At 49.1% G+C, this 26,316-nt stretch overlaps 2 protein-coding genes across 2 annotated transcripts; one reads left to right on the forward strand and one right to left on the reverse strand.

The window, feature by feature from the left end:
- Positions 1 to 17,035: 17,035 nt before the first annotated feature.
- Positions 17,036 to 18,429, reverse strand: LOC127332729 (xyloglucan galactosyltransferase KATAMARI1 homolog). Its single transcript, XM_051359062.2, has one exon. It carries the CDS (start codon positions 18,266 to 18,268, stop codon positions 17,036 to 17,038), a length of 1,233 nt encoding a protein of 410 aa, XP_051215022.2. The 5' UTR covers positions 18,269 to 18,429.
- Positions 18,430 to 23,584: 5,155 nt separating this feature from the next.
- On the forward strand, positions 23,585 to 23,992 carry LOC139832896 (amino acid transporter AVT6B-like). Its single transcript, XM_071822865.1, has one exon. It carries the CDS (start codon positions 23,585 to 23,587, stop codon positions 23,990 to 23,992), a length of 408 nt encoding a protein of 135 aa, XP_071678966.1.
- The last annotated feature ends 2,324 nt before the right edge of the window (positions 23,993 to 26,316 follow it).

The following is a 26,316-nucleotide window of genomic DNA, read 5'->3' on the forward strand; positions in this document are numbered from 1 at the left end:
GTCTTATAATGTTTTCAATATGTCTTTTATGTGAGTTTTGCTGCACCGGTTCATCCTTGTGTTTGTTTCAAATAAGCCTTGCTAGCCTAAACCTTGTATCGAGAGGGAATACTTCTCATGCATCCAAAATACTTGAGCCAACCACTATGCCATTTGTGTCCACCATACCTACCTACTACATGGTATTTTCCGCCATTCCAAAGTAAATTGCTTGAGTGCTACCTTTAAAATTCCATCATTCACCTTTGCAATATATAGCTCATGGGACAAATAGCTTAAAAACTATTGTGGTATTGAATATGTAATTATGCACTTTATCTCTTATTAAGTTGCTTGTTGTGCGATAACCATGTTCACTGGGGACGCCATCAACTATTCATTGTTGAATTTCATGTGAGTTGCTATGCATGTCCGTCTTGTCTGAAGTAAGAGAGATCTACCACCCTATGGTTAAGCATGCATAATGTTAGAGAAGAACATTGGGCCGCTAACTAAAGCCATGATCCATGGTGGAAGTTTCAGTTTTGGACATATATCCTCAATCTCAAATGAGAAAATTATTAATTGTTGTTACATGCTTATGCATAAAAGAGGAGTCCATTATCTGTTGTCTATGTTGTCCCGGTATGGATGTCTAAGTTGAAGAATAATCAATAGCGAGAAATCCAATGCGAGCTTTCTCCTTAGACCTTTGTACAGGCGGCATAGGGGTACCCCTTTGTGACACTTGGTAAAAACATGTGCATTGTGATGATCCGGTAGTCCAAGCTAATTAGGACAAGGTGCGGGCACTATTAGTACACTATGCATGAGGCTTGCAACTTATAAGATATAATTTACATGATGCATATGCTTTATTACTACCGTTGACAAAATTGTTTCATGTTTTCAAAATCAAAGCTCTAGCACAAATATAGCAATCGATGCTTTTCCTCTATGGAGGACCATTCTTTTACTTTCAATGTTGAGTCAGTTCACCTATTTCTCTCCACCTCAAGAAGCAAACACTTGTGTGAACTGTGCATTGATTCCTACATATTTGCTTATTGCACTTATTATATTACTCTATGTTGACAATATCCATGAGATATACATGTTACAAGTTGAAAGCAACCGCTGAAACTTAATCTTCTTTCGTGTTGCTTCAATACCTTTACTTTGAATTATTGCTTTATGAGTTAACTCTTATGCAAGACTTATTGATGCTTGTCTTGAAGTGCTATTCATGAAAAGTCTTTGCTTTATGATTCACTTGTTTACTCATGTCATATACATTGTTTTGATCGCTGCATTCACTACATATGCTTTACAAATAGTATGATCAAGGTTATGATGGCATGTCACTCCAGAAATTATCTGTGTTATCGTTTTACCTGCTCGGGACGAGCAGAACTAAGCTTGGGGATGCTGATACGTCTCCGACGTATCGATAATTTCTTATGTTCCATGCCACATTATTGATGTTATCTACATGTTTTATGCACACTTTATGTCATATTCGTGCATTTTCTGGAACTAACCTATTAACAAGATGCCGAAGTGCCGATTCTTTGTTTCTGCTGTTTTTGGTTTCAGAAATCCTAGTAAGGAAATATTCTCGGAATTGGACGAAATCAACGCCCAGGGGCCTATTTTTCCACGAAGCTTCCAGAAGTCCGAAGACGAAACGAAGTGGGGCCACAGGGTGCCCAAACCCTAGGGCGGCGCGGCCCACCCCCTGGCCGCGCCGGCCTGTGGTCTGGGGCCCCTGTGCCCCCTCCTGACTTGCCCTTCCGCCTACTTAAAGCCTCCGTGACGAAACCCCCCGTACCGAGAGCCACGATACGGACAACCTTCCAGAGACGCCGCCAACGCCGATCCCATCTCGGGGATCCAGAGAGATCGCCTCCGCACCCTCGCCGGAGAGGGGAATCATCTCCCGGAGGACTCTACGCCGCCATGGTCGCCTCCGGTGTGATGTGTGAGTAGTCTACCCCTGGACTATGGGTCCATAGCAGTAGCTAGATGGTTGTCTTCTCCCCATTGTGCTATCATTGTCGGATCTTGTGAGCTGCCTAACATGATCAAGATCATCTATCTGTAATTCTATATGTTGCGTTTGTTGGGATCCGATGAATAGAGAATACTTGTTATGTTGATTATCAAAGTTATATCTACGTGTTGTTTATGATCTTGCATGCTTTCCGTTACTAGTAGATGCTCTGGCCAAGTAGATGCTTGTAACTCCAAGAGGGAGTACTTATGCTCGATAGTGGGTTCATGCCTGCATTGACACCTGGGATAGTGAAAGAAAGTTCTAAGGTTGTGTTGTGCTGTTGCCACTAGGGATAAAACATTGATGCTATGTCTAAGGATGTAGTTGTTGATTACATTACGCACCATACTTAATGCAATTGTCTGTTGCTTTGCAACTTAATACTGGAGGGGGTTTGGATGATAACCTGAAGGTGGACTTTTTAGGCATAGATGCAGTTGGATGGCGGTCTATGTACTTTGTCGTAATGCCCAATTAAATCTCACTATACTCATCATGATATGTATGTGCATGGTCATGCTCTCTTTATTTGTCAATTGCCCAACTGTAATTTGTTCACCCAACATGCTATTTGTCTTATGGGAGAGACACCTCTAGTGAACTGTGCACCCCGGTCCAATTCTCTTTACTGAAATACAATCTACTGCAATACTTGTTCTACTATTTTCTGCAAACAATCATCTTCCACACAATACGGTTAACTCTTTGTTACAGCAAGCCGGTGAGATTGACAACCTCACTGTTTCGTTGGGGCAAAGTACTTTGGTTGTGTTGTGCAGGTTCCACGTTGGCGCCGGAATCCCTGGTGTTGCGCCGCACTACATCTCGCCGCCATCAACCTTCAACGTGCTTCTTGACTCCTACTGGTCCGATTAAACCTTGGTTTCTTACTGAGGGAAACTTGCCGCTGTGCGCATCACACCTTCCTCTTGGGGTTCCCAACGGACGTGCCAACCACACGCATCACCCTCGATGAGGTAAAACCCTTACGTCCTGCCTGTCAGTTCTTTGATTATGAGAATAATGGGTTACAATGGGGTGCCGAATAGTTCGGCTGAGATCTAGGCGAGATTGCTGTTGCTAAGGTTACCTAGCTCTAAGCTTTTCTTGGCTAAGATTGCTAAGATTGTTCGTGTCCTTCGGCAGCCCCTCTCCTGGCCTTGATATAGGAGGCCAGGTCTCAAGGGATCTAACCGTATACGACTAGGTTTACAGTAGTTTAGATCCAATCTTCCCTTGTTTGTTCGCTTCCTCGTCTTGCCCGTCAAGGAATCTTCTGGTGCGCCGACCTAGTGGCCCATCTCGCCTTCAGGTATCTTCATGGGCCTCCAATTTGTCAATACCAGATAGGGCAATACTGGTTACCCGAAGGGTAATGCCCACGTGAGTAGCCCCCGAGTGTCTAGCCGAAGATAATTCGGGTAGAGACTAATGCATGTCCTCTTATGATATTCTTCTTCTTCACTGTTCTTGTTCATCTTGATTTTGCTCCATCTTCTTTTTATCGGGTGCGCGTCAGCGCTCCCGATGGGAGTAGCCCCCGAGTCTAGGTACGGATGCTTGCAGTCCGTGCGTAGACTCAAGTTGTACTACTCGAATGCTTTCCTCTGCCGAGTTTTTCGCAAGTCTTCATAGGTCATCCGATATATTTTCTTCACGCAAAGGATAATGAGCAACGTGCCCAACTTTTGTTGGTTAACTGCCGATGGCAAAACAACGTTACTCTACACAGAATCAAGTCCCCGGGCATGATCCTGGAGTGCAAAAAACTTTTATTGGATGCACATCATGCGCTCCCGATGGGAGTGTCTAGGTGTAACCGCTTGTAACCGAGAACAGACTCAGTCCTTTTTCCTTCGACTGCTTATTCTGTCGAGTCTTCCTTTTTATCGGGTGCGCGTCAGCGCTCCCGATGGGAGTAGCCCCCGAGTCCAGGTTCGGATGCTTGCAATCCACGCGTGGACTCAAATTCTTCATCCGATAACTTTTTATGTTTCCTTCGAATGCCTCTAGTTTTTTTTTTCATGACGTCATAGTTGTGGGCCGATTGACGGGATTTGACTTGACGTGTAACCACTGTGGGCCAACTGATAGGACTTGACCTGACGGGCCCACCCTAGTCCTGCGCAGGCAGTTTTTAGGTCTTAACTAATGCACGCGCGGCGATCGAGGCGTCTCCTCATTTTTCGCGCGACGTGGGAACAATGGGCCGCCGGTTCCACTCCTTCTTCTAGCGCCACGTGTATAGTCAGATCTGCTTCTCTCTCCACGATGCTTTGTGGAGTTATGGCCACGTCTGGGCTCAAATTCTTACAGGATAAATAGGGAGCCTCCTTTCTTTTTACCTTTTACCCCGTTCACTGCTCATCTTCTTCCTCAAGCCTCCTGTTCTTCTGCCTCTTCATCAGAAGCTTCGTTCGCCATGGGCAAGAAGAAGAGTGGCAGCACATCGGAGGCAGCTAAAGTTAGCCGTGACTGGAGCACCTCTGCCATTACCAATCGCGACATTAACAAACTTCGCGCCCTCGGCTTCATCTCGGCATCTGAGGATGACGTTCGTCTCCCAGGTCAGGTTTCTCGCCCGAGTCCCCCAAAGGGCTTCACCGTCATGTTCGTCGCTTTTCTGTTCCGTGGCCTTTCTCTTCCGGCGCACGAGTTCCTTCGCTCCCTTCTTTTCTTCTATGGGATTCAGCTCTGGCAGCTGACCCCAAATTCCATCCTCCACCTTTCCATTTTTGTCACCGTTTGTGAAGCTTTCCTCGGCATTGAGCCCCACTGGGGCCTTTGGAGGAAGATCTTTTATGTGAAGCGCCACAATGATAGCAACGGCCCCCCCGTTGTCGGCGGTGTCGGCTTTGTTGTCAGGAAGGAGGTCGATTACTTCGACTATCCGATGAAGGAATCCGTCCAGGGCTGGCGCAACAAATGGTTCTACCTTCGGGACCCTGTCGTTCCTGGGCGGCGTTCAAATCTCCCCTTCTTTGACGATGTCTTGGTGGATCACAAGAAGAAGTCTTGGAACAACGCCCTTTCTCCCGAAGAAAAGGCGACAGCCGATGAGCTATTCAAGCAAATTGTCATTCTGAAGAATTCAGGAGGCATGACGATGCGTGGTACTGAAGTAGTTTCAGTGTTCCTGCAACATCGAGTGCAGCCGCTGATGTCTCGCCCTCACCAGCTGTGGCTTTTCGCTGGTAAAAATGATAAATCAAGGGTCAACTCTGCCGACATTTCGGCAGGTGAGCTCCTGAACGAAGTTCGTCGCCTAACATGCCTCAGCACCAAGGACACCATCGTCTTGACATCGACGCGCCCTCCTTATGATTCCAAGCATCCTCCGTCCGAGGTAACCTTTTCGTCCTTCGTTTATTGTCATTACTCCTTCTTTTTGTTTATGCCTTACACGTTTTGCTATCTTTCTGCAGGTTCCCGCTGTCGCCCAATGTTATCCTCCCTCACCCGAGAGCGGAGCGGTGTTAGAGGATGACGATGATGATTCTGAAGGAACCAAGGATACCCAGCACGCCCTTGAGGACAGCGATGTTCAAGAGGAGGAAACTGCTGAAGATGACGCCTTTCTCAAGAGCAGACGTCGCAAGCAGGTACATGATGATCTTATCTCTTCGGCTGAATCAAGTCCTAAAGGAGGAGATAATGATGCCGACGAAGCTGCTTCGCCTCCTCCTGCTAAGAAGGGTTCAACCAGTTTCTTCGTGGACGAAGATGACCTGGACTTGTGAGCATTTATACTCTTGTTACTTTCATTTCTTGTCACCTTGTATGCTAACTGCACGCTGTACTTAAACAGCTCTGCCGATGATGACGACGATGTTCCTCTCGCAAAGAGGGCTAAACTAGCTTCTGAGAGAGCAGCATCGGCTAAAGAATCAAACCCTTCTCCTGCCAAGTCGACACCTCCATCCCGAACGGGTGTAGAGAAGGTTCCAGTGTCGAGAGTTATTCCTTCCGATGATGCTCCCACCCCGCCGGCCGGCCGCGATCACGTAAGTACTTTAATTTGTCAAGCTTTGCTGAATTCCCATCACCCGACTCCTCTTGACTTTTTCCTGGCTGCAGCCAATTTATGCTACAGTCGATGCTGTAGCGGACTTTGCGGAACAATTTACTCGCCTCGAGGCCGAAAACTCCCAACTTCGGAAGGCCGTTAAATCTTCGGCTGATCAGGTGGTCGAAGCCAACAGGCTTGCTGCCGATGCCAGAAGTGAGAATGCCTTGTTGAAGGAAGAAGTAAATCGGCTGAAGCGTCAAATGAAGGATGACCAAGATGCCAGGCGTGCAGCGGCGGCTGCGATTGATGAGAAGGAGGGTGTCCTCCGTGAATCTATCAAGGATTTATTGGGTAAAAATCCTTACGATGCTCTGCCCCTTTCTTGATGCTTTCTCCACTGATTACTAATACTCTCTTTTTCAGAGGCCGCCAATTTAACTGTCAGCCGACGCCATCAGCTTCGGGAGGACTCTACGGCCGACGCCTTGTCTCTTGCTGCTGAGTCAAATGTCCAGATCCTCGACATCGCAGAAGTCCAAGGGAGCGCTGTCGAAGTTATACTCGATGATCTTCCCTAAGGCGAAGCTGGACAAGACTCTCGACGAGATGGCAGAAGCTTTCCTTGTTGATCCCTCCGAACCTGTAGAGGTACTGAAACGTCGCAGCCGCTTGATTGGTGCGGTTCTTACTTTCCAATTGCTTATGGGCCACGGGATAGGGTCGGAATTGGAAGATTTCTCTAAGGCGCTGACTGTTGATGATGAAAATCATCTAGTCAACCTTGAGCCTTTCAAGAGATCGGCAATAACTTGCGCCAACCGGCTTCTGAAGTTGGTGGATGAAGCACAAGCCGAACCTGCTCCTGAGTCAGTCCCTGGTTCAACGTCGGCTAATCCTTGAACTGTTATTTGATCTGTTGTACATAATATTTTCGCGATACTTTTAAATTCGGCTCTGTTGCCAAACATCCTTTTGCCTGTATGATGTGCACTCAACGCTCCCGATGGGAGTTTTTATATTAATGCTTGGTCTGAAGTGAGGACGTGCTGCAGATTCCTTCATCTTCTTCCCGTGCCGAGCTTTTTCCGAATTCTTCGGGTAACGATGAATCAGGCCTTGTTCGTCAGTTACGTGACCAGGTGTCTAGTCTAAATAAGGACATTACTTCCCTTCGTGCGATGGCTGCCTTGGTGAAGAAGAAGGGAGAAATAGCGACTGCCATTGAACAATACGCTCTTGATGGTCTTCATGTTGCTACCGAAAGTTTGAACTGTGAGTATTAGCCTGCCTTTTGATTCCAGGTATAGCTTGAATGTTCTAACATTCGTTCCTTTTCCAGTCGTGGCTTCGGATGCAGCTGAAGAGGACAGGAAGATTCATGAAGAGGTTGAGGCGATGACCGATGTTGCGCACCCAACACATGGTTTATGGCAGCATCGTCCGAAGGCCGTCATCATGGCGAAGTTCAAGTACCGGGTGATGAAGGCACATTACTATTTTGACAAATACTATGCCCTTCTCACGATGGTTTGGCACACCTTATTTCCTCTGGATCAGGCACCCGAAACTTTGTCTGGCTTGTTCACCCGATTCAAGTCTCCAGAAAGGATTCGGCTGCTAGTGCGGAAAGAACTTCTAGCTGGTGCTGAGCTTGCTTTTGCTTCCATATTGGCATGCCATCCATCTTTAGATTTAAGAGCCGTGGCTAACACTGAAAGGGATTTAGGCCAGTACTATGATGTTGCTAGAGGTCCTGCTCACACCGTTGTTTCTCGGATGGAATCATGTCTCGAGAAGGAACTGAAGGCCCACTGGGACCGGGGATCCCGATTATGAATGTAATAGCCTTGTATTTCACATAAGACTGTTTGCTGCGTACGCTGCACGCTTTGATTTGATTGATATTTTATTGTCGAGTGCGGCTGAGTGATCAGTTCAACCTGCTTACTCGACGACTTCGTTGTATTTTATGCAATGTGATTGCGAAGTCGATATGTAATTTATGCGAAAGTTCGGCTTCGTCACACGGTGCACCTGTTTGAGCCTTATCTTAATGTAACCATCGACTACAGCACTCGCGTATTTTTCGAGGCTTGGATTGGTTGTTCTTGTGTGTCATTAATCTTAGCTCTCGTTGAGAGTATTTAATTAATGTTATCGTGTAAACACGTTTTTCCTGGGCCAACGCTCCCGATGGGAGTTAGAGCCGATGGAGACGGTTCCGAATGTTTACGTTTGGGTGTCAAAGCCTGAAGCAAAAAAGGATAACAGAAATCTGATTAGATCTTTATTCATAATGCAAAGTAACCTTGTAGGTCGTTGAAAAACAATCGTATCCTATGTATAAAATCGTCGCAAGTGCGCGATGTTCCATGGATTCTCGACATCTTTTCCTGAGGCTGGATTTTTGAGCCGATAGGCTCCTCCTGGTATCACTTCGGTGATGATGTATGGTCCTTCCCATGGGGATTCCAGCTTCAAGGGTCTTTTTTGCTTCAGCCGAAGTACCATATCTCCAACACTGAAATTTCGACCGCGTATTCGTCGACTGTGATAATTTCTCAGTGCTTGTTGGTAGACCGTTGTTCTTGCCAAGGCAATATCTCGTGCTTCATCAAGGAGGTCGACAGCATCCTGTAGCGCGATATTGGAGGAGGACTCTGTGTACGCTGTTACTCGAGGCGCTTCAAACCGGACGTCGGCTGGCAGGACTGCTTCGGCTCCGTACACTAAGAAGAATGGAGTGTATTGAGTCGACCTGTTGGGGGTGGTACGCAAACTCCATAACACAGATGGTAATTCTTCAACTCCAGGCTCCGCCGCGCCTTTAAGGCATTTCTTTAAACCATCCCCTATTAAACCATTGATCCTTTCCACCTGGCCGTTGGTCCGGGGGTGAGAGATCGATGCGAATTTCAATTTGATTCCTCCATCATCGCAAAATTTCCTGAACTCCTCAGAATCAAAGTTGGAGCCATTGTCTGTGACGATGCTGTGGGGCATACCGAATCGACAGGTTATTCCTTTAAAGAATTGGACCGCCGTTTCAGCCTTTTGGTTTCGCACTGGTACTGCCTCTATCCACTTAGTGAATTTGTCGACTGCAACCAGTAAGTACGTGTGTCCTCCGGGTGACGATCTTGGCAGTGGTCCAACTTGGTCGAGTCCCCATTGAGCGAACGGCCATGCCAAAGGTATTGTCATTAAATCCGTTGCTGGAGCGTGTGGTTTCGACGAGAAACGTTGGCACGCATCGCACTTCATGACTAGATCCCTGGCATCCGATGCTGCCGTTGGCCAGTAAAATCCTGCCCTAAAGGCTTTCGCCACAAGGGCTCTGCTTCCTGCATGATGCCCACAGGTTCCTTCATGTATCTCGCGTAACAATGCTTTTCCATCGTCAATGGCGATGCACCTTTGGAAGATCCCCGAGATGCTACGCTTGTAAAGCTCGCCATTTATCAACGTAAAAGCCTTTGACCGTCTGACGATTCGTTTAGCTTCCACGGGGTCCTCCGGCAGCTCTTGCCTTGACAGGTAGGCTAGGAATGGTTTGGTCCATAGTGGCTCGAGGAGGAGAACTTGTTCGACAGGGAGACTTGGAGATTCTTCAGTCGAAGGTTTTTGTAATGAGCTTTTCTCCAACTCTTCAACCGATGGTTTTGCAGACGGCTTTTCTTTGATTGATCTTTGAGCGATCACTTCGTAAAAAACTCCATCTGGAATAGGGGAGCACGTGGACCCGATGTTTGCCAGAGTGTCGGCTTCCTCGTTACTGGCTCTGCCGATGTGCTTGAGCTCGCATCCTTCGAATTTAGCCTCCATGTTCTGATACAGCTGCCGATAAGCAACCATGTTATCACTGACTGCATCGCACAGGTTCATGGACTGTTGGACCACCAAGTTCGAATCTCCGTAGATCTCTAGGCGCGTAGCGCCACACGCCTTCGCCATTTTCATTCCGTGCAACAGTGCTTCGTATTCTGCTTCGTTGTTTGTCGGCAGGGAGAAATTCATACGTAGTATATACTTCATTTTATCTCCCTGTGGTGATATCAGCACTACTCCTGCCCCTGCTCCTGTACTCTGTTTTGACCCATCAAAGTACATTACCCATGACCCTGACATATCGGGTGTCGCTGGTGTCTGTGATTGGATCCAATCTGCCACAAAATCTGGGAGGATTTGGGATTTTACCGCCGTTCGGTTGACGTAAGTTATGTCGCGTGGTGCTAACTCGATAGCCCATTGAGACACTCGACCTGTGGCTTCCGGATTGGTCATTATGCTTTTCAGGGGTGCTTTGCTCACAACTTTGATCGGGTGCTCCGTGAAGTAGTGCATCAGCTTGCGAGCCGACCTCCATACTGCATATGCCAACTTCTGGTGATGAGGATACCTCTGTCTTGTGGGGGTAAGTACTTCACTGAGGTAGTAAACGGGCCTCTGCACACCATGAACTCTCCCTGCTTCTTCTCGTTCGACAACCAAAACGCTACTGAAGACTTGAGCTGTGGCGGCTATGTACATCAGCAATGTCTCCTTTTCGCGCGGAGTTACGAGCACCGGGGAGGTTGATAGGATTTTCTTCAAGTTGTCGAAGGAGTCTTGTGCTTCCTTTGTCCACTCGAACTTTTCTGACTTTTTCATCAAATTGTAGAAGGGTAAAGCTTTCTCCCCTAGCTTCGCGATGAACCTGCTAAGCGCTGCTAACCGGCCTGCCAACTGCTGCACTTGGTGCAGATTCTTTGACGGCTCCATGTCGAGAATAGCTTTGATCTTCAAGGGATTAGCCTCGATTCCTCTGGCTGATATGAAGTACCCGAGTACTTGTCCTCCGGGCACCCCGAAGAAACACTTTTTCGGATTCAACTTAATTCTGTATCTGTCCAGATTGTCAAAGGTCTCCCGCAAGTCATCGATGAGCGTGGCTGCGTGCTTTGTTTTCACCACGATATCGTCGATGTAGACTTCAATGTTCCTTCCAATCTGCTCCGCGAGGCAGGCTTGCATGCAGCGTTGATAGGTAGCTCCTGCATTTTTTAACCCGAAGGTCATGACGTTGTAACAGAAAACGCCGTGTGGGGTGATGAATGCGGTTAGCTCCTGGTCCTCCTTCTTCAGTTTGATCTGGTTGTACCCGGAGTACGCATCGAGGAAAGAGAGACGATCGCACCCAGCTGTAGAGTCGACTATCTGATCTATCCGAGGCAGTGGAAAATGATCTTTCGGGCAATGCTTGTTGAGGCTAGTGTAATCGATGCGAAGGGCGGTTGTGTCCTTCTTCGGCACCATGACTGGATTAGCCACCCATTCAGATTCCTTAAGCTCTCGGATGAATCCCGCCTTGCGGAGCCGATTAACTTCTTCACTGATTGCTCTTCTTTTGGGTTCAGAGAATCGCCGCATCGATCGTCAGATCGGCTTGGCCGTCGGGTCAACATTTAGGGCGTGCTCAGCGAGTTCCCTGGGGATACCTGGCATGTCGGATGGCTCCCATGCAAATACCTCCCAGCGCTCACGGAGGAACTCGATGAGCGCGCTTTCCTATGCGACATCTAGGTCAGCCGAGGTGTTGACCATTTTCTTCGGATCAGTAGGGTGCACCTGCAGTTTCTTGGTTTCCTTCGCGGTATCGAACTCATCGGATCTTACGTTTCGATTGTCGGCTGGTGGCTGTGTGTGATCTGTAATGGCGTCGATCGCGTTGAGTTCTTCCTTGGCTCCAAACTTCGAGGCGATCTTCTGAAATTCCCTGTCGCAGTTGTCTGACCGAGCGAAGCTGCCGTGAACGGTTATTGGGGTCCCGTTGTTACCTGGCATCTTTAGTTTCAGGTATGCATAATGAGGCACGACCATGAATTTGGCAAACGCAGGTCTGCCGAGGATGGCGTGGTACTGGGATTCCCAGTCGACTACCTCGAACTCAATCCTTTCTTTCCTGAAATTACTGGGCGTGCCGAAGACTACGTCCAATGATGTTTTACCCAGCGAGTAGGCGGGTCGAGTCGGTATAATGCCGTGGAACCCTGTGTCGGATTCTTTTAGCATGTCGACTGTTAAACCCATTGCCCTCATTGTGCTGGCGAATAACAGGTTCAAGCCGCTTCCACCGTCCATAAATACTTTGCCCATATTGTATCCTCCAATCTGTGCTTCCAGGACAAGGGCCGCGTGACCGGGCCTTGGGACGGCCTTCGGGTGGTCCGCCCTGCTGAAGGTGATGCTCTGATCTGACCAATCGATAAAATCCGGCGTATCAACCATGGCAACTTCCGCGTATTTTACTTCTCGGGAGAACTTTTTGATTTCTTTTTTCGAAAAGCTGGTTTTGTGGATCATGTTGATCTGTCCACGCAGTGCTGGGAATGCCTCGACTGGTTCATATTCGTCTTTTTCCATTGGCTCGTATGGTTCTGGTACATATGGCTCTGGCTGATGACTATAGGACCTTGCTTTCTCTTCCATTATGCGAACTCTTGATGTGGCTTCAGCTCTAAGATCGTCGCAGAACTGCCGAATCTCTAGGAAGTGTCGGCAGTTCCTTAACAGATGGCTGGACTTCTCCCGACCATCCTTAGGATCGAAATAAGAGTGGAGATAACATGGCGCTTCAAGTTGCTCTGTAGCTGAGAGGTGTGGGGAATGGGTGCGTCCTCTGATTGATGACATGTCATAGCATCGAGAGTGGACTACTGTTCTGCCTTCCTCTTCACGGTGCGAACTCCTTCGTCTCTTTCTTTGTCCAGCTGCGGCGTCGAGATTTTCCCGGTTGCTCTCTCGTATGCTTCTGGGCGAAGCCTTTAAGGTTGCTGCCAAAGGGACACCCTCCTGAGGCACGACCTTTGAGTGGGACGCGCCGGCCCCGGGGAGGCGAAGAAAACCTCCGGAGTCGACGACGAAGTGGACGCCACCGAAAACAGCTTCCGTGTTGCGAGACGATGCCATAGAGTTCGGATGAAGCTCTTCGTGGTGCGGCACAAATTCGAAGGATCCGCAGCGGATCGGGTCTCTTGACTTTGCTGGCGTCGGTGACTCGAGTAAGAACGCCGCGGACGTAACTGGTGCTGCCGATGACCTACCTTGTGCCGACAGATTTCCCACAGACGGCGCCAATTGTCGAGGGTACTCCTCGCCAATGCCCTCTGATAGGGGCTTAGGGTTGACGGAATCCTGTAGGCTGACACGAGACATCGGTTCACAGACAAGCGGGGAGAGCAATTTACCCAGGTTCGGGGCCCTCGATGAGGTAAAACCCTTACGTCCTGCCTGTCTGTTCTTTGATTATGAGAATAATGGGTTACAATGGGGTGCCGAATAGTTCGGCTGAGATCTAGGCGAGATTGCTGTTGCTAAGGTTACCTAGCTCTAAGCTTTTCCTGGCTAAGATTGCTAAGATTGTTCGTGTCCTTCGGCAGCCCCTCTCCTGGCCTTTATATAGGAGGCCAGGTCTCAAGAGATCTAACCGTATACGACTAGGTTTACAGTAGTTTAGATCCAATCTTCCCTTGTTTGTTCGCTTCCTCGTCTTGCCCGTCAAGGAATCTTCTGGTGCGCCGACCTAGTGGCCCATCTCGCCTTCAGGTATCTTCATGGGCCTCCAATTTGTCAATACCGGATAGGGCAATACTGGTTACCCGAAGGGTAATGCCCACGTCAACTCCACTATATGTGACATGAGCGACTCCACTATATGTGAGATGGGTGCATCCACTATATGTGAGCTTGAGTGCATACACTTCGAGAGCATGAGTGATACACCACGTGAGATGAGAGTGGTAGTTGATAGGTCATGTGAGGCCATTTTGAATTCTAACAACTTACCCTCTACCTCTAGTGTGTTTCCTTGTGTCTCATTAGGTCCCATGGATGACGAGTTCCCGATCATGGAGAAAATATACATGGTGCATGAAGATGATGCTATCACACCATGCTTAATTGAAGATGAAAATGGAGCCACATGGAGCCTACCTCTTCCACAACACCTACTTCAAAGGAGTCGGACTACAAAGGTACCAACATAGGTGTTGATGATGCCATGATCCCACTAGTGGACATGATGATTTGTGAGTGCTTGCATGAGTTGGATGATCCTATTGCCATGTCATATGCTTCTTTCACTTTCCCTTGTGATACTTGTGATACCACCATTGTTGATCATGTGGAAGTAGTTGCTTATGATAATATGTCCATGCCATGCTATGAGTGTTTCGATTTCTATCCTATTGCTTGCAATATGTCGAACAATTGCTCTTTCCCATGTATTGCTTGCAATGAAAATGATGATGCTAATTCTTGTGTTGTGACAACCTTGATGAACAATTTCTCTTTCCCTAGGTTTGTCGACAACCATGATACAATGTTGAACATGTTTTGTGAAAAATGCTTGCAATACTCTCCCATTAATGCAACCAAAATGTTGAACACTTGCTCTTTCCAACGCTTGGTTTGCCATAATGTTAATATGCTTGTAAATGATATTGCCCCCATAGCTCTCTCAAATTTTGGAGACTTTGCATATATCCATGTTGAGCATGTTCCCATGTTTTCTCCGCATATTCACCATATCTACTATGATGCTTTGCTTAACGCTAATGGTGATGTGCAAAAGAAATAGACCATCATGATGGATGATGTGTTCATATACCATGCACACACGTTCTTTGCTTTGCCTATTGTGTGTGTAGGTACAAAAATGCCAATGTCAACCTCGATTGAGCACGAGTTGACAAAGAGAGCTTTAGAGAGCATAATTCAAGTGAGTACAAGATCGAACCCGGCTCTAATACCTTTCCCATGCTTTGCCTCAAACAAGTTGAGCAATTTCTCTTTCCTTTGGTTTGTTGGGACGCACGGTTGTGCAAATGTTTCTTTGATGAACTTTTTGGATGATATGTTGTGTGTTGCACCAAATATGAGGCCAATTTCTCTTTCCAATGGTTTGTGTGCACACATGTTGATGATATTTTGGACACTTTTCCGTGTGTGTTTTTTTACCAAATTCTCCTCTTATTGCTTCAAGGATGTTGAACAATTTCTCTTTCCGATGCCGTGAGTGCAATAATGCACATGAGTTTATACATGAGATGGACATCATAGTCATCTCACAATTTGGAGTTTTTGTGTTTCCACATTTGGAAGATGTTCGTATGGAGTTCTTACACATTGACCTTGCACATGCATTATTCTTGATAAACTTGTGTTGTGCTAACGGTGTTGTGAACATGAATGAACATGTCGTTGATGATATGCTCCTCTATCACACACACATATACTTTGCTTGGTCTTTGTTGTATGAAGGTACATGTGACTTGTGGATGAGCGTCAATGAGTGGTTCCGCCCACATACTTCGACGACCCAAGATCTATCGATGAGAGCACACCGACATTATGCAAAGGTGACCTCCTTCTACTTGCGCTCTCTTGCTAAACCCGTGGAACATTGGCTATGCTTTGAGTGTTGTTTGGCTTTTCTTGTGCTATTCATAGGGCTCTTGACAAGCGAAGCGACATTCAAGCGTGGTTGTCATCTACCTCCTATACAAGTTCATGAAGAGCTATCGTCGAGGACGACTCTTTTTCAAGTGGGGGGAGATGATACGGGGCGACCTTCGGTCTTCACCGCATCATGTGCTTTACCGCCAAGACGGCACGCTAAGGTGAATCTTCTCCTTTACGCGTGCCTCGAATCACCTATTTGGGATGATATACTACTTCATATCCCGTCATATCTTAATGATAGGAACTCGACGACAAGTACGGGGAGAAGAGAGGATGCAATGGAGACCCGAGGACGCAAGGCCGATGTCACGGAAGCATGGAAGAGAAGGAGAAAGAGGAGCTGGACGCTCCAGGCCGGAACTTCCGCCCGACACAGCCGGAACTTCCGCCCAGATTCCATCCAAGACTGAAGATGCTCATGCTGAAGAGCTGCGGCCGGAACTTCCGCCCGACCGGAACTTCCGCCCCAGGAGCCGGAACTTCCGCCCCATCGAACCTCAGCCAGATCTCAGCCCCACTTGGCTTGTAACTTACCCCTTCGCCCCCTTACCTATAAATAGGAACCTACCCCTACCTTCATGAGGGAGAGATGATGTTTAGATGAATTGGCTTATGCCTCTATTATCCCTTAGTGGATTTGGGAAACCCCCACCTTAGATTAATTTCTATTGTAGCACCCGGGCTCCTTATCGAATCCTATTGTATCTCTTTGGTGACTTCTACCAATCTTGATCTTTTGCTTGCACTTCTACCTTTGGGTCTTTTGCTTGCACTTCTATTGATTTTGGTCTTTTCGATTCGTCGATCTTTTTGCGGGACTTCTACCGAAAGGTCTTTTCCTTGCAACTTCTATCGAGTTGGTGGTTCGGGTCAACGAGAACAAACCGATTGTGTTGTGTGCGTGTGTTTGTATCGTGTTCTTCGCGTTCATCCACTTCTCCGCGAATCCCCCTCCGCAATCACACTCACCCGGGTCAAACCGTGAAGATTGGCACACCCTCGGGCTTAGCCCGCATCATATTCGGATTCATTTTCCAAATAAAACTATAAAAGTTGATTATTTTAAGGATTGAACACTTTTTAATAGTTTCGCTAGAGATGCTTTAGGTAATGAAAATGAAGATAGAGATGATGGAGATGGAGACGGAGATACTCTTCGGTCTTTTTTTAATTGACTCAAATTTAGTACTCCGTCAAGAGACCGGAGGGAGTAGAAACAGAAATGCTACACTTACTGACAGATTCCTACGGGATTTCTTCTACGGACTGACGTGTTTCTTCCAATCCCTGCTCCCCACGATGTGTCCGTATGGTTCATCCGGAAGAATGTAGCATTTCTGGAGTAGAAATTACCAGGATGTGGGATGTATTTCGGACCGTGTTTTCTCTTGCCTGCCAAGTTTATGATGTTAACTGTTCGTTTTGGAAGTTGAAGAACTAAACTACTCCATTCACTTAAAAATTTACTTTGATCGCAATACCAGCCCCCGTTACATTGACCAAATCTTCTCTAGCCAGCTCTCGGCTGCTGAGCCGGTTCGACTCTCCACCACCTTCTCAATGACACCTTCCACGGCAACATCGAACGCGTCCTTCACTGTCTCGAGTCTGTACCTCGGGTCAGCGTACACCAGCCTCGGCACGAGCCTGACCAACTCCTCCCGCATCCTACGCACTGCCGCCGGCGGTATCCTCCTGAGCGTCTCCTCGATGCCCACGTTCCCCGCCCGCACGCCGTCCTCCGGTATGAACACCGAGTAGCGGGTGTGGTCTTCAGGCAGGTGCCATGTGTACTGTAGGTACGCCGACGCCGGATGGAAGAACACCGGCACGCACCCGGCCACCATCGCGTCGAACGCTGACCGCCGCGTGTAGGAGTCCCCCGGCGGCTGTAGGCAGAAGGTGGAGCTCTGGAACAGCCGCATGATGTCCCCCGGGGCGTGGCACTGGCTGGCACCGTTGGCGCAGCCCAGCTGCCGGCACGTGGACGATGCGCCGCACTGGGCGATGACCTGTGGCCGGATGGATCGCGGGTCCCCTGGCCGCGGCGCGCCGACGAAGGACATGAACCACGGGCGATCAGAGTTCTTGATCCTGCGCTGCCAGTCCAGGACGTCGGCGTCTGTCCGTGGGTGGAAGTAGGTGGGGTAAGGCACAGCCATGTCGTTGCCGAGGCCTGGAGCGGACGACTCGACGACGAGCACGGTGATGTTCCTGGCTGCGGCGAGGAGAAGGAGGTTTGTGCCCCAGTTCGGGCTGAGGCAGGTGTCGCGGCGGAAGTCCCACGCCGTGCGCCCCGCCACGAGGAAGTGGTCGCGGCCGCCCGCCCGGCGCCACTCCGGCCGGCCCACGAGCCAGCTCGCCAGGTCGTGTGACGCGGCATCCCGCGTCGCGTTGTCGTAGCCCCAGTGGTGCCGCGCGAAGTCGAAGCCTGCGTAGAACGGGACGAACACGGCCGCCGCCGCGGAGGAGTCGTTGGTGAGGCACTCGTACCGCCGCATGCGGCCGTGGAAGATGGCGTCCAGCGCGAACTGGTGCGTGGCGTACCAGCCACGGGAGCCCGTGAGCGCGCCGTCGTCCCCGTTGCCTTCATCCTCTGGCTCCTGGAGCGGCTTCCCGAGGCCGGCGTTGCTCACTTGCTCGCACATGTCGGGCCAGCGGCCGTTCGTTTGGCTGCAGCCACCGAGCATGTCGGCGTTGAACCGCGGCGGGAGATCATGCATATACACGTACCGTCCCCGGCATCGATCGCGCTCGTACGCCGGTGCAAACGACGCCGCGCGCTCCGTCGGCGCGATGGCCACGCCCGTGATGATCACGGACAGGCGGAAGTAGAGTATGCAGACCCAGAACGCTGCGGCCACAAGGAGCAGGAACCGTGCCCTGCGAACGGCGCCGGACTTCTCCATCGATCGCCTTCTAGCTGAATCGCTTCGATCACTATCTATGAGTATTGGTGTCTCAAGTTCAAAAAAATGAGTATTGGTGTCTCACTCTCACAGCCGTCTGTTACTTGGTCGACGTACGTAACGCCTCCAAGTGGAGGCCTATAGGACTGAATAAGTAGGACGTCAGTGTTGATTAGTTCGACACCGTGACCGTCTTTAGACATGCAAAAAAGTTGGCCCGCACGTCGACAATCCAACATTCCTTGCATGGCTGATTTTTTCTAGTTATTCCCTGGGAGAAAATGTGACGTATACAACTAACGAGCATATAGTTTAAAAAAAGAGTAAAATACATGGTTGTACTTGAACTTATTGGCCGGAATCAGATTGGTCATTGTACACCTAAAATACAAAATTACGGTCACTGAATATGTGTTGCCTGCTCATAGACGGTCACCAGTTCTGGTAGGCCATTGTATTTGTGGACGTGGCAGTAGTGGATCCCACTTGTCAGAGCTAAGTGGATTCTAGCTTTGCAATGATGTTTGCAAAAGACCCCTCCTGAAGAAACCAACCTTGTTTTCTCGACCGCTATGCCCATCCCTTCTGTCTGTGCCAGCGCCGCCCTGCGAAGCGACCAGCGCGACAGCGCCTCAACTTCGCGTGCACGCCCGTCGCCGCAGCTCGCGTCCATGCTTTCTTTTCCATTGCTAGCGCGTTGTCCCGATCTTTCTCACGCACACCTCGCGTGTGCCTGCCCTTCTCGTCCGGCGCGCTGCCCACATCCTTGGCCGCCCCCTGCAACTCTGGCGCTCAGCCCTCCTGCCCGCGGTCCGCTCCCGAAGAATGACACGCCGTCCGCGGCAATCGTGCTCGGCCACGCGTCGCCAGTCGTCGTGACCGGAAAGGACGACCAGAGGGACCTGGCCGACACGAACGCAGTGACGATGCCATGCACATGGACCTCCGTGGTGGGATTTCTCTCGCCACTTAGGCCTGTAAGTGGTGGCGGGCCGTCCACGGTGCCGCCAGCCCAACTCACATTATTCCTTTAAGTTAAAACCCACGGCCAGCGAAAAAATACTGATGGACACCGACGACGCGTCCGCTACCGCCGTCATGCCGCTTCGACTAGTCTTCGAGGCTTCTCCCTCTGCTCACCCCTTCCGACGGGCACCATGGAAGATTCGCTTCCTCTACTCACCTCCTCCGCATCCAGGCTCCTCCCTCCCTCCACTCAACCGGACGTCCCCCCTCGGCTACCCTTCTCCGGCCACGACCAAGCTAACCCCGCCCCTCGAGCAGAAGAATCCCGGCCAGATCCATGGGGAGCAGTACGGGCCGAGCCTCGCCACGCCGGCGGCGCGGGCGTCGGCTGCGAGCACCGGCTGCCGCGAGCACGGGCGTCGGCCGTGCCGCACCACGCTGCCGCGGGCGCCAGGCTGCGCGGGCACGGGCCGGCCGCGTCGCTACTCCACGCCGCCGCCGGCTGCCCTCGCCACGCCTCGCGGGTGCCGGGCTACGCGGGCACGGGCGCCGGCCGCGTCGCTCTTCGCCACGCCGCCGCGGGCGCCGGCCGCCCCTCAGCCACGCCACCGTGTGATGTATGTCTGAGACCGCCGTATTTGGAAATACTTACGGTAAACAATCGTGAGTAGCATTAGCGGGTGTAGGTGGGCACAACGAACGCCGCTACGTCTGAACGAATTAAATGCGCAGCAAGCGGCGTCCCGAGAAAGTCTGGCGGACATAGGTGATCAGTTAGTGGGCACCCCCGGACATGCCCACTTACAGGCTGACTCGCCAGTGGCGTCGTAGTGCCGGTGCTGTTCTGGATTCATCTCCGTTTTTTCTTTTTGAGGAAACCGTGAGCTTTATTGATCACATAATCATACTGTCATTACAAATGGCCTCACGGATGCAATCCGGAGGAACCCCACGCCACACGGCATCTACAGAAAACTCACACTTTCTAGCTAAAAAATGTGCAGCCGTATTCAGAGAACGAGATACATGAATGAACGAACACCTCTCGAAGGAGGCTGCTGCCAACTTCAAATCTTCAATCACAGGGCCACAGCTTGATCGATCCACCAACGGCTCAGCAATGCGATTGATCACAGAGAGACAATCGGATGCAAAAAATCACCTTGGAGAATCCTTCATCAGCGGCAAAAGAAACGGCCCGACGGAGGGCAAGAGGTTCCGCCAACTCAGGATTGGTCACTTCCTGCTGGCTGTCACCACATGCGGTAATGAATAGACCAGCATCTCGACGAAGCAAATACAGCAGCATCAACATTAACAAGCACCGAACCCATCGGCGGCGGAACCCATTTTTGAGTCACAGAAGGTTCACGTCTGTAAGAAGGTTTAGGCTTGTATAGATGTTAACATATCTGATCAATGTAGGCATTAATTCTTGCTGCCAAAGACGCCGGGTGCAGCATCCCATCTCCCTCACTAAGTTTGTTTCTAGCATCCCAAATGTGCCACATAGAGACCATAAGAATAGTAGCTTCAAGATCAGAACACTTGTCAATTAAGTCCAGAGTCCATACCCGAGACGAGATGAAGGCTCTCCGATTCAGGTGAATCATATGAACATATTTAATCTCCTTCCAGACCTCATTGGCATATGGGCAGAACAACAAAGCATGCTCAACAGTCTCATACTTATTGCAGTATATACAGGACGGCTGGGCAGGAACATGACGCTTCTGAAGTTGATGTCTACACGGCAAGCAGTCATGAGCAAATCTCCAAAGCGTTATTTTCATTTTCCCCGGTGCTTTAGCCGCCCAAAGCTTCTTCCAAATCTTGGAATTATCTTCTACTATCAATGATGAACCCTGGCCCCTTTTACTGCGATCAAGAGCAACCTTCGCCGATCTGGCAAGGTGATACGCTGACCGCACAGAGTAGTGACCATACCGAGTCCAGGGCCAGGAAGCAAAATCCTCCCCACCGAAACGGCTAATGGGGACTTGCAGTATCTTTCGAGCCGTCTCGTCATCAAAGATTGTGCGGACAAGATTCCCATCCCATTCCCTTGTATCATCCAGCATCAGAGTGTCCACCATCTGGTTAGGCAACAGAGGAACCAGGGGACGTAGCGTGCAAGGGGAAACTCCTGGAATCCATTTGTCAACTAAAATTTTCGTCTTGTTACCATTGCCAATACCCCACTGAACTCCCTCCTTCAACAAGGTCATGCCAAACTGAATACTCCTACAAGTGTACGATGAAGAGCGAGGTTTAGGAGCATCCCAAAAATCATTATGAGGGTAATATCGGCCCTTTAAGACTCGGGCACAAAGAGAAGTGGGATCCGTCAGTAGCCGCCAACATTGACGCCCGAGCATTGCTTGATTGAAAATCTCCAAATCTCTGAAACCCAAGCCGCCCAAAGATTTCGGTGTCGAGAGCCACTCCCAAGATCTCCAGTGTAGTTTCTTCTTACCATCCTCTATTCCCCACCATTGATTAGCAATCAAGCGACGCATCGAGTCACACGTGGAGACTGGTAATTGAAAACAGCTCATAACATAAGTTGGAATTGCCTGAATAATGGACTTCAGAAAGGTTTCAGAACCCGCTCGAGAGAGAGGGCGATCAGAGCATCCATTCACCCGCTGCCACATATGAGTAATAAGAAATTTGAAAGTACTAACTGGTGATCTGCCAACATCTGTAGGCATCCCAAGATAGGTCTCATGCAGTGCTTCAGAGTGGACATTCAATTTCTGCATCACTCTATTTTTGACAGCAATAGGGCAACTAGCACCAAAAAAGACAGAGGATTTGTCAAGGTTAATCTTCTGACCTAAGCCCTCACAATACATCTTCAGTATCTGCTGCAGGTTATCTACACTTCTTCCATCACTCCGGGCAAAGAAAATACTGTCGTCCGCAAAAAGTAAATGGGAAATAGGAGGTCCAAGTCCGCCGTTGCATAAACCTTGTAGGTCGCCTTGGGCCTCCCTTTTCTGCAGAAGACAGGATAAACCTTCCGTGCAAAGGAGAAAGAGATAGGGACTAATCGGGTCCCCCTGCCTGATCCCTCTAGTTGGAACCACTGGATCAGTTAAGTCGCCGTTAACACGAACAACATACCTAACCATTGTTACACATCTCATCACAGTCTCAATCCAACCCTGATCAAAGCCAAGCTTCTGAAGGCAACCAGAAAGATAGTTCCATTCGACACGTTCATATGCTTTCATCATATCAACCTTCAGCGCAAAATACGGCCTTTTAGCATGTTGGTGTCTGATTGTATGTAAGCACTCATATGCAATTAGGGCGTTGTCCGTGATCGATCTTCCCGGAACAAATGCACTCTGGAACTCAGACACAACCAAAGGCAGAATAAGCTTTAGACGGTTGGCCAAAACCTTTGAAGCAATTTTGTATAGAACATTACAGAGACTAATGGGCCGAAAATTCTTCAATTCCTCAGGATTTGTAGTCTTCGGTATCAGTACAATTACAGAATCACAAAAGCCATCTGGTAAAGGGCTTCCATCAAGGAAACTTCTAACTGCTTGACAAATTGCATTCTGTAAAAACTCCCAATGGGTCTGATAAAATAAAGCCGGGAAACCATCTGGTCCCGGTGCCTTAGTTGGCCCCATTTGGAAAAACGCTGTTTTGATCTCCTCATTGGTGTAATCTTTAGTTAACTCAGCATTCATATCATCAGACACCTTGCGGGGTATAGCATCGAGAACAGCGTCCATAGAAACAGTAGGTTCCGAAGAAAAAAGATCCCCACGTCGGTGGCCTGCCGAGCGTGGACTAGGACTCAGGCGGGCACGACCCTACCTTCCCACACCGGCGCTGTTTGCGGGGAGGGTCGAACAACCTACAGATCCGGAACGGCACGCCGCTCTTCATCCTCTCCATTTAGACGCCGGTGGCTTGGCGATGGGGGTGCGCCAGGTTCAGCTCGGATATCTGTACGCTCTGCATCTCGCTGCGTCGTGCCTGTGAAATTTGTGTGGCTGTTCTTCGAGCTCCGTCTCCAGAAACATTCCCCTTCTTCATGGAATACTAGAGGAAGCAGTGATTTCGTCTCCATCTACGCCGCCACACTTTTTTCTTTGCTCCCCACTAGAGCTTACGAATCGGCAGCTCCGCTCTGCGGAGATGACGACGGCGGGGCCCGTGAAGGAGCGCTTCCCAGAGAGCAGTAACGTGCCGCTGCTCCCGACGAAGCAGCTCGCCGCTCCGTCCGACGACCGCACCAAGGCCGCGACCTTCCACGAGTACAAAGGTGCCTCCTTCCCCGGGATGGTGTTCAACCTCTCCACCACCATCATCGGCGCCGGAATCATGTCGCTACCGGCGACCATGAAGGTGCTGGGCCTCGTGCTGGGACTGGTCATGATCGTGCTCACCGCCTTCCTCACGGACGCCTCCATCGAGCTGGTCATGTGGTTCAGCCGCGTTGTGGGGGCGCCCTCCTACGAGGCCGTAATGGGGGACGCCTTCGGGTGGTGGGGGCGGAGGGCGCCTCGCCCGATTTGGGAATTGAGGAGAGGAAGAGGACGGTAGAATGCTTTGCATCGTTATCAAAGTTTAGGTGTTATTTTGCAAAAAATCACCCGGCCTGAACTACACACTTGTCCCGACAAGTGGGTCCATCGCATGACACGTTGATACGCGTAAAGCACACGTCCGTTGGGAACCCCAAGAGGAAGGTGTGATGCGTACAGCAGCAAGTTTTCCCTCAGTAAGAAACCAAGGTTATCGAACCAGTAGGAGTCAAGGAGCACGTGAAGGTTGTTGGTGACGGAGTGTAGTGCAGCGCAACACCAGGGATTCCGGAGACAACGTGGAACCTGCACAACACAATCAAAGTACTTTGCCCCAACGTAACAGTGAGGTTGTCAATCTCACCGGCTTGCTGTAAACAAAGGATTAGATGTATAGTGTGGAAGATGATGTTTGTTTGCGAAGAATGATGTCTACGCACGCTTCTTTTCCTGTAGACAGTGTTGGGCCTCCAAGAGCAGAGGTTTGTAGAACAGCAGCAAGTTTTCCCTTAAGTGGATCACCCAAGGTTTATCGAACTCAGGGAGGAAGAGGTCAAAGATATCCCTCTCAAGCAACCCTGCGATCACAATGCAAGAAGTCTCTTGTGTCCCCAACACACCTAATACACTTGTCAGATGTATAGGTGCACTAGTTCGGCGAAGAGATAGTGAGATGCAAATGATATGGATGAATATGAGTGGCAATAGCAATCTGAATAAAATATGGCAGCAAGTAAACATGCAACGGAACAGTAAACAAACAGAGATTCGATGTTTGGAAACAAGGCCTAGGGATCCTACTTTCACTAGTGGACACTCTCAACATTGATCACATAATAAAACCACTCTACACTCTCTTGTTGGATGATAAACACCACTAATTGTGTAGGGCTACGAGAGCACCTCAATGCCGGAGTTAACAAGCTCCACAACGTTCGATATTCATATTTAAATAACCTTAGAGTGCATGATAGATCAACACAATTATACCAAGTACTAACATAGCATGCACACTGTTACCATCACACTATGAAAGGAGGAATAACTCACATCAATACCATCATAGTAATAGTTAACTTCATAATCTACAAGAGATCACAATCATAGCATATACCAAGTACTTCATGATGCACACACTGTCAACATTACATCACGGAGGAGGAATAGACTACTTTAATAACATCACTAGAGTAGCACATAGATGATATTCAACTAGATCACAAAGAGAGAGATGAACCACATAGCTACAGCAGAGCCCTCAGCCCCGGGGGTGAACTACTCCCTCCTCATCATGGAGGCAGCGATGGCGGTGAAGATGGCGGTGGAGACGGCTTCCGGGGGCAATTCCCCGTCCCGGCAGGGTGCCGGAACAGAGACTTCTGTCCCCCGAATTGGAGTTTCGTGATGGCGGCGGCTCTGGAAGATTTTCTCGGGTTTCGTCAATCGGTGTCGATGTTTTAGGTCAGGGAGGCCTAAATAGGCGAAGAGGCGGAGTCGGAGGGGCTGCGGGGCAGCCACACAGTAGGGGGTGCGCCCCCCCTGGGCCGCGCCGCCCACACGTGTGGGGCCCCCAGGGCTCCCCTCTGGTCCCCCTTTGACTTTCTGGAAGCTTCCGGGAAATATAAGATGTTGGGCGTTGATTTCGTCCGATTCCGAGAATATTTCCTTTGTAGGATTTCTGAAACCAAAAACAGCAGAAAACAGCAACTGGCACTTCGGCATCTCGTCAATAGGTTAGTTCCGGAAAACGCATAAAATCATCATAAAGTGTGAACAAAACATGTAGGTATTGTCATAAAACAAGCATGGAACATCATAAATTATAGATACGTTGGAGACGTATCAGCATCCCCAAGCTTAGTTCCTACTCGTCCTCGAGTAGGTAAACGATAAAAGATAATTTCTGAAGTGACATGCTACCAACATAATCTTGATCATACTATTGTAAAGCATATGAGATGAATGAAGTGATTCAAAGCAATGATAAAGACAATGATTAAACAACTGAATCATATAGCAAAGACTTCTCATGAATAGTACTTTCAAGACAAGCATCAATAAGTCTTGCATAAGAGTTAACTCATGAAGCAATGGATTCATAGTAAAGGCATTGAAGCAACACAAAGGAAGATTAAGTTTCAGCGGTTGCTTTCAACTTGTAACATATATATCTCATGGATAGTTCTCAATACAAAGTAATATAATAAGTGCAATATGCAAGTATGTAGGAATCAATGCACAGTTAACACAAGTGTTTGCTTCTAGGACAGAAGGAAATAAGTAAACTGACTCAACATGAAAGTAGAAGAAAGGCCCTTCGTAGAGGGAAGCATTGATTGCTAT

The sequence above is a fragment of the Lolium perenne genome, chromosome 1 (assembly GCF_019359855.2).
Source record: "Lolium perenne isolate Kyuss_39 chromosome 1, Kyuss_2.0, whole genome shotgun sequence".
NCBI lineage: Eukaryota > Viridiplantae > Streptophyta > Magnoliopsida > Poales > Poaceae > Lolium > Lolium perenne.

Bases quoted from the DNA above. Each gene is read 5' to 3' on its own strand.
- LOC127332729 (XM_051359062.2), bottom strand. From the start codon at position 18,268: ATGCATGATCTCCCGCCGCGGTTCAACGCCGACATGCTCGGTGGCTGC.
- LOC139832896 (XM_071822865.1), top strand. From the start codon at position 23,585: ATGACGACGGCGGGGCCCGTGAAGGAGCGCTTCCCAGAGAGCAGTAAC.